The sequence below is a fragment of the Pistacia vera genome, unplaced genomic scaffold (genome assembly GCF_008641045.1).
Source record: "Pistacia vera cultivar Batoury unplaced genomic scaffold, PisVer_v2 Contig503, whole genome shotgun sequence".
Lineage (NCBI taxonomy): Eukaryota > Viridiplantae > Streptophyta > Magnoliopsida > Sapindales > Anacardiaceae > Pistacia > Pistacia vera.
The window spans coordinates 2,485,628-2,494,776 of NW_022196339.1; the positions used below are offsets into that span (position 1 = coordinate 2,485,628).

Here is a 9,149-nt window from a genome sequence, read left to right on the forward strand (position 1 = left end):
AATGTTGAGTGATGACGGCAGTTAGTAAATGGAGGCTTGGGCTTATAGAGCAGGTGATGGGGATTTTGTGGGTGGTCTCAGAAGTGATTTTGAACGCCAGGATCAACCGAAAAATGACAAAAACTGTCAGCTGTGATGCTGCTAACGTGCACCGTCTCTTTTCTTTTCTTCTTCTCTAGGGGCCAAATGTTTATTGACCATTCTGTTCTCACTAATAATGGACTTTCGACCATTTTACCCTTCCTAACATCGAAAATTACCAGAAAAATTGTGCTTTGGGTAGTGAAAGGGTATTTTAAAAGTGCGCGGTATGAATTTGTCAATTGGCCATTTTTGGGTGGGAACATGTCATTAACTCGAATCGTAAAATCCCAGACTATGGATCCCCTTGTACCATAGAACCACTTCTGAGATCCTTAAACTAAAATCCACATATAAATATTTACGATTAGTCGGATAACATATAAATATTTATGTGAATTTATGGTTGACTTATATATATATATATATAAGTACCAATGCTTCTTATCTTGAAAATGTTAGAATTATATTTGGTATGAATCAGCAATGTGAATCCCACTCTCTTTTTGTTTTCTTTAAGTCCATATTTACTTAATGTTGTTTGATAAATTATTTAGAGTTTATGTGACAAATTTTTATATTGAATTTTGCAATATTAATATTGTTTTAATTCTTCAATTATAAGTATGAATTCATCTAGCAACCGAGCCACATTGGATGAAAACTTGGTTGAGCGTGAGCACACACTTAATATGAATGCAAGTGAAATTTGTGCTACTGCTAGTAGCTTGAACAATGAAAATGAAGGTAATCCATTCCACAGGAAGAAAAGAGGTAAGACATTTGCAATCTGATCATATTTTATAGAGATGGTTCTACTCAATGATACGAAAAAGACAGAATGCAACTGTTGTAAGTTCAGACTTGCTATTATGCAACCTGTGGGTGAGCAAGTGAAGTAAAAGCAGCACGAATGCCAAGTTCTCCAACAAAATATTTAAATTGCTTATTATCAAATTTTCGGCCATTATCACACACTATGGTAGGGGGGCATGCCAAAGTGGCGAAACCATACTCTTCATATAAAGTCAGTTGTTTTCCTCTCCGTTATAATGCTTGAGCTTTAACTTTAGCTTTGATCCACTTTGTGTAATAATCAACTACAACGATCACGTATTTGGCCTTTCCCTTTCCCAAAGGCATGGGACCTATCAGGTCTACACCCTACTTGGCTAAGGGCCAAGGTGAAGTCATTGGTATAACTTCGGTGGCAAGCAGCCTCGAAGTATTAGCGGTTCTTGGACACTCCTCGTACTTGCATGTATATTTCTTTGCATCCTCATGTATCGAAGGCCAATTTTACCCTTTTTTGATTACTTTGTAGACTAGTGACTTAGTTCCCGCATGATTTCTACAAACACCCTCGTGTATTCTCTTCATAAGATAGTCTCAGATTTCTCCAAAAACCTTAAATAAAGCAATGAGTATCCTCTTTTTTATAAGACATCATCTATAATTACATATCTTAAAGCATCTCCAAATGACTCTTTATATGACCTAAACTCCATAAAAATAAGAGTCCAATAGACTCTTTCTCTTTAAAATATAAATTAGAGAGTGAGTTTGACTCTCCATATTTAGAGAGTCAAATTTCACTCTCTATCTTCTTTTTAATTAATAAACTACAAGTTCCTATGCATTTTATTTAATAATTCTCTCTCCTATTAAGTATTTTCTTAAAAATAAAGAGTATATTCATTAAATTTAAAGAGAGATTTAAATGAAAATTGTATTTTTTATATTTTAAAATTGATAAAGATACTCTTTATTTATATCAAAGATGCTCTTCAAAATAAAGAGCACCATTAGAGATGCTCTTACGACTCTGTCTCAAGCGTCTTGCCTCGTTAGCGTCCTGGGGCCATACACCTTGGTTATGTCTTCCTTAATTTCTTGACTTAAAACATGTTATAGGCTTTATAAAAATAATTATATTTGTGATTATTATACAATTCTAGGTTGACTTGCATGTGATTGCGGCGAGAAGAATCGGATACATTCTAGAATTGAAAATTAGAAAAGATGTCTTTTAACTCTGGACTAATGAACTTCAACTTATCAGTGAAGATTTTAAAGTTTAAAACATCGGATAAGTTAGTTGACTCCTGAAATCTATGTTACGGAAAGAGAAAATCTATATACAACAATGATACCAACTCAAGAGTAGAAATATATTTTTGACATTCTTTAATCTTCTACATTAACCACCATCTATGTTTTCAATTCTTTTTTTTTTTTTCTCTCTTCATTTTTCCATTTTTGGGTTAAGATTTTGTAGAGTTTGATTAGTAATTAATCTTGATTAGTAACAACAAATGGGGTTAAGCTCCAACTCTCACCAAAAAAAGGTGCTAACTGGTATATCACAAACATATAGTTGTGTTTTGTGTGGGGTGAAATAAGATTAATCCTATAATCTTATTAATTTTCAAGATTCCCTCGTTGGGTTTGTCAATAATAAAAATATTACGATCATCTTTTATAGTAAATAGTGTTTACTGTTAGTAATATTAAAGGTAATCAAATTACCTTCCCAGAGGGTGTTATTATAAGATGACCAGAGAAATCATAATTTTGACCCTATTTTGCCCTTAATCTTTTATCATTTTGGACACATTTAGCCTCATATGTCTACCAAATAAACATTACCAGACCCCCTACATTTGAGAATTTAGCTAAAACACCCCAGTCATAAAAAAGTTTAGAAGTTAACAAAATACCTCCAGCCACCCAAGACCACCACTGGCCGCCGACGAAAGTCTTATATCGGCACAAGATTGGTAAGATATTGCTGGTCGTGTGCCGGTAAGGACGTTTCTGACCAACGGCCATAGAAACAGTTAGATGATCATAGATCCATGGCCGTCATTTCACGACCACATCTTTGGCCATGAAATGGTCGTCATTTCACTGGCCGTGAAATAACCATAGAAACGGTTAGATGATCATAGATCCATGGTCGGGAAAGGCCTTACTGGGGCACGACCAATCAGATTAGACTAGTCGTATGCCATTACGACGATTGCCAGCGATGGTGGCTGGCTACTAACAGTGGCTTGGGTTGGGTGGGGGTGATTTTGCTACAAATTAAAGTTTTATATGGCTAGAGTGTTTTAACAATATTTCAAATATAAGAGGTTAAAATAAAATATTCAAAAAATAATAATAAAAATAATATTATATTATTATTTAAAAAAGATGGCAATATAGTAATCTATATAACATAACCACTCATTTATCCTCTCAACCAAACATATTAATATAACATACCCACCAATTTATTCCAACTAACCAAACACATTTCTCTAAACATACTCTGTAATCTATCTTTTTATTAATATAACATTTCCTTGTGATGCAATATTCCCTGAACCAAACGCTACCATAGAGATTTATTAGTTCAATAAAGATCGACTCACAACACAATCTTACAAACTTGCTATTTGAACACAATCTTATGAACTTTCTATTTAAACACAATCTTACAAACTTTCTCTCATAACCCCGACGTGATAACTCTCAATTAGTCACAATTAGGCAAACAGGACTCATTGTCATTTCTCTCACAACCCCGACGTGACAACTCACAATTGGTTGCGATTGAACAGACAAGACCTATTACTAGACAAACGAAACTCATTACAAACTGTCACATCAAAATTGTGAGAAAAAATTTATAAGATTAAACTGTCAAATGACAAAAAGTTTATAAGAGTGATTTATAAGTATAATATTACACTTTTAAATTATCTCATGAAACTGGCATACCTATTTTATTATCTATACCATAAATTTCATTTGAGGATCTCGTAAAATAGACCAGAAGAAACAGTACACACTTGAGATATTGCAGTGGTTAAATAATGTAGTGATATATGTTTTATTTCAAATCCTAAAAAGTGATCAAATAAGCCAATTTCCCTTGTATATAATGAAACAAACTAGAAATCAAAACCAAACCAAATCGTGAATTTTCCATTCAGTTCAGTTTGACCGGACTGAAATGGTTCATAAAGTGTAGAATTAACAGCTTTCAGTTATTTCATTGTACCCATAACAAAAGGATACTTTTGCCCACCCCTAATTTGACACAGTAGAGTTCCATCTCATATTTCGGTTTCAAAAGCAACCTGTTCAGCAGAATCCATATACTAATGGCTAGCTTAGCCATGCACTCAACAAAAACCCCAAGACAACTTATAGGTTCATTTATCCCTCTGAATAAACTCTGCATTACAATGAGATTAGGTTTATATAATAATTAATTGAAAAAAAAGGGAGAACCAGAAAATCTCAAGATCAACAGTCTTCGAAGGAGCTCCTTAAACTATCTTAAACAAAATATTCTGCTCAACTACCAAAACTCATTTGCAAGTTGAGAACATCAAAATGGAAGCAAGCCAAAAATCCTTGGAGCTTAGCGGTCTGACCCATCACAACCTTGCAAACACCAGTCACCAGCAGGCCTCTGATCTCCAAAAAAATCAACTTTTACCTCTAATCACCATACAGTTGAGCAACAAATGAAAATAAACAATTTTAGTATAAAAGCCAATATATAATCGAACATACACATGTTCTGCCATTTACAAAATTAAAGGTGCGTAACTGATTCAAAAAATACTCTGAAACAATAAGTTGTATTCAATAGGCAGAACAAATTAAGCAATTAAGCATACACATGAATGAAAAACACTGACAAGCTCAAGGAATATAACATTCAAGAATTAGCCATTTAAAACTCTTGGAATTAAAAAGCATGAAAATTAAAAATAAAAAAGAACATGAGAGATAGGGAGTGAGCCATACATATAATTAAACAACACAACACTAAGTATCAACTCATGCATCAATTCCAGTCCAAGTGAACTTGTTATAATTGACATCCAGAAGTATGATTTGTCAGAGTAGAATCAGATATGTAATGTGAACCATGAAATCTACCACATGGAGTTCTTCCTTTAGCCGCATATGACACATCATAGAGGAATGGGCATCCAATATTTTTTCAGTAGACTCGCATATTTATTTGATGCAAAAATTAATATGCTAAAATTAAGCGTTTTCAAGATATGCTTTCTCCCCCTTCCTCTAAATTGTAAGTAAAGTTCAAAATATGCTATTAATTTTTCTATCCAAAATTGTGATGTTATTATCTACTTGTCACTGAGAAGTGTTGAAATAAATTGGCACCAAAGGTTAGCGCAACAACATATTAGGAACTCAATGAGAAAGAACAGTGACTTTTTGACCCTCTCAGGCAAGTGGTTGGGCAGACAAGATCACAGCCTCTAATCCTGTTATAATTTGCAGGGTACAGTAGAGATAAAATGAATTCAAAATGGTACAATAGCCCCTACTACCAGAGTTCACATGTTTTCCTTTTCTGATAATTCAAAAAATGTTAATAAAAGTACAGAGTATGGAGTATTTTACAAAGTCACTGTCCATTCATTAATACGAAAAAGTAATAAGAAGAAATTGCAAGAGATTAAATACATAGGAGGATCAAAAAGGGTCTATTAGTAAGTCTCCATGACAGAAAATATTTGTTCAGAAACAAGAAAATAAATGAATTTCTCGAAACAGAGTGACAATATACTTGAATGATAGAAACAAACTAACAGCGTAATTTGCAAGTTATCATAATCAGCTAAGATGACAATTATCTTGTTGGTGCTAGATTGAGAGTTATATCATTACTATGAACAAGTAGTATGAAGAATTGCAAGAGATATTATATACATAGGTGGACCAAAAAGGAGGCTATAGGACCAGTAAGTCTCCATTAGAGAAAATACTTGTTGGTGCTAGACTGAGAGTTATATCATTACTATGAACAAGTAGTATGAAGAATTGCAAGAGATATTATATACATAGGTGGACCAAAAAGAAGGCTGTAGGACCAGTAAGTCTCCATTAGAGAAAATACTTGTTCGGAGATAAGGAGATCAATGAATTTTTTGAAACAACATGACATTATACTTGGATGTTAAAACAAACCAACAGCGTAATTTGCAAGTTCTCATAATCAGCTAAGATAATAATTACCTTGTTGGTGCTAGATCAAGATTTCTGAGGAAGTTATCTACTTCTATATTACATCATAATCAGAACATAGAATCATATTTGTAGGATCACCTTCTAAAACTAGCATGTGAAGGATATTTATCTAAGCGGGCAGAGCAATTTCAACTCAAGAAGTAAACAAAGAATGAAATTCTTTTGAGCTGACTAATCAGGAAAATGATGCAAATTCAACGAAGTAGATAGCCATAGAATGAAGGAAAAAACATTAATTCAACTCTCTTCAGTATCTAGGCACTAACTTCAGATAAATCTATTGCACAACCAAAACTCTAAAAGTGCCTGGCGTAAAATGCTGAAGCCAAATTTGACAACACAGCAGGAACCTATCAAATCATTTTAATAATTTGAGCTTAAAATTTGGCACATTGAACTTAGAATTCAGAATGAATTAGCAAGCATAAACCACAAGCATTAATCAAATATTTTCATAGATAAGACCTTCCCAATAGAAATTAGACCACTATGAAACATATGCAAACAGAGATTTTAACCAGAGACATCTACATGCATTCACTACACACGTGAACTTTTAATATATATATATATGAACATACATATGATCTTAGAAAGCTCATCAGTGCCAAATAGGTATAACTCATTTAACAACAATGATTAACATAAAAAGAACAAAAAAAATAGGAATAAGAACAAAAAAATTACCACTAAGCTTGGGCGTCAATCACTTTATCCTCTACATCATTAGTTGCTTCCACTCCCTCAGCATTTTCCACAGGTGGCTGTACCTGCTCATCCTCAGGCAAGGGCTCTTCCACATAATCATTCTCAAATGCATCTGGTGGAACCTCATAGATCCTCACTTGTGGCTTAGACGGGTCCTTAACAAGCACATACTTCCCCTCATTCAACTTCATGCACAGATCCACAATACTCTTCACAATGCCCCACATATTTGCAGTGCTCAAATTAATCTGGGTAGCAAAATCCCGAGGCTTATACCCCATAACAGCCAATATTACATGGTTATAATGATCACGTGGGTGAACCCTCGAAACATATCCCAATTTCATCAGATCAGCACTTCCCAACAAAGCTTGTGCTGTCCACTTTGCCAACTTATTTGCATTGTTCTTCAACTCAGTGGCTAAAACAGCACCCCTCTGAGTCTCTAACTTCTGCCTCCAATCAACACCAGAGTATTTTGAATCAAACTCATTAAGCGCATTCAATGTCAAAAATGACCTCTGATTGTTCACATCCACAACACTCTGTACCTCACACCTAGCAACAAGATGCATATCATCATCAAGCTTCCACCTCCTATACCTATAAGCCACTGAAGCCACCTCCTCTCCTTCATTAGCAAACGGGTTCGGCTCATCAAAGGTCAACTTGTTCCCATCTCTCACCAAAACTTGCTGTGAAAAGTTCTGATTAATATAGGCAGCCTCAACACCCAAAGAATATGCCGAGTTAATATCATCTTTAGCTTCAGGCAACGGTTCTTGAGAAGTCTCATGCACAGATAACAAATCTAACTGTGACCCATCTCTTTTATCAAAAAATAATTTATTGCCAACTCGTTGAATTACAATATCCCACGAATAAACTGACCTGGGTGCGCACATAAGCGTAGCTAAAATGGCATCGGTGGCAAAAACAGTAGCCTTATCTTCATTAGCCAGTCTCCGAATCACTGGATCATCAGTTGTAGTCACCTTGAAGAAATTCCTATACTTGAATCTCTCCAGTCTACGCTCATTCTTTGGCGTCACACGATCATACGACCTGTCGTAATACTCAAGAGATCCACAAAGCAGCAAATCTTCAGGCTCCGACACACTAAACGACAATTTGGAGAAAGTCGAAAACGGAATTTGATCAAGCATGTTCCATTCGGGTTGAATATCAACCGACGACTTGAAAATTGCGGCTTCGCGACGCGGCTGGTTCACATTCGAGCGATTGAGATTGTAGTGCCTATCGCGGCGGGCCCGCTCCTTCTCTGCCTCGCGTTTACGAGCCTCCACCTCCTCATCTCGGCGTTGCGGGAGCTGAGGTCGGTGGTGCTGGTTGAACCGCCACTTCGGGCCGAACTTGGGCCGGGGTGGGGGCTTTCCGTCTACGAGACGGAAGGAGGAATCATCGTCGGGATTCGCAGACAAGGGAAACGAGTCGTCGGCGGAAAAGTCGAAAACAGTATCGGCCGGGTTCTTGTTGGCTGTATTCGGGCGGTTAGACTGATTGGCGTAAACGTTTCGAGTCCAATCTGCGATCCGACCAAGTTTCTCCGAGCGAGAGAATGGAGCGAACGGCACGTGAAGAGGGAGCGTTGAGGTGGCGGTGGTGCTGGATTCTGGCGGTCCCCAACCGTCGGCGTTAAAAGGCACGGCACCTATCTCAAATTCCCCGGATACCATGACTGTGACTGAGTTGCAAACTCGCTATGTGAAGTGTTGATTTTATAGTGACTTGAAAAACCCTAGTTCTTACAATTGTAGTCAGTTTCCGCTTTTAGTTTCGGATTTGAGCTTGGTTAGGATTCTGATTTGGGTTTGGGTAGGATTTGGGCTTAGGCTTGGGCTTGGGCTTGGGTATTATTGCCACATTATACCCTTCTAAATATCACTTAGGTCCACTAGAACAGAAGTCCTTAACTAGGGGTCTTTTAGATATTTAACAAACACAAAGGGGGTTTACAAATATTCACCAAAACAAGTTATATGCCCGGGTCTCATACTCTCATATATCCGGAAAACGGCATGTCATTCAAAAAGTAAGAATGCAATGGCATATTTTATATTCCCTTCAAAATGATGTTGTTTACTTGCCCCATAAACGACGTTGTTTCTATTCCTTCATGCTAAATATCAGATCCACCAAGAATGCCAAAAATGGGCTTTATAGTATTTACCGAACCATAACTTAAGGGAGTTAATTAATATTCATTATAACAATATTCTAATAAAATTTAAACGATGTCATGTCTCTTTCACAAAACAAAAGCATTCTATAAAACG

At 36.0% G+C, this 9,149-nt stretch overlaps 1 protein-coding gene across 2 annotated transcripts; it reads right to left on the minus strand.

Moving 5' to 3' along the window:
• Positions 1–4,027: 4,027 nt before the first annotated feature.
• Positions 4,028–8,616, minus strand: LOC116105665 (eukaryotic translation initiation factor 3 subunit D-like). Of its 2 annotated transcripts, none has more exons than XM_031392076.1 (2): positions 6,832–8,616; positions 4,028–4,549 (listed from the first exon to the last, which is right to left on the minus strand). In XM_031392076.1, exon 1 carries the CDS (start codon positions 8,547–8,549, stop codon positions 6,834–6,836), a length of 1,716 nt encoding a protein of 571 aa, XP_031247936.1. In that variant the 5' UTR covers positions 8,550–8,616; the 3' UTR covers positions 4,028–4,549; positions 6,832–6,833. The 2 variants fall into 2 exon arrangements, with proteins under 2 accessions (XP_031247936.1, XP_031247935.1); XM_031392075.1 differs by having other exon boundaries at positions 4,028–4,578.
• Between the last annotated feature and the right edge of the window lie 533 nt (positions 8,617–9,149).

Excerpts from the sequence above, each read along its gene's own strand:
- LOC116105665 (XM_031392076.1), bottom strand. The coding sequence starts at position 8,549 with ATGGTATCCGGGGAATTTGAGATAGGTGCCGTGCCTTTTAACGCCGAC.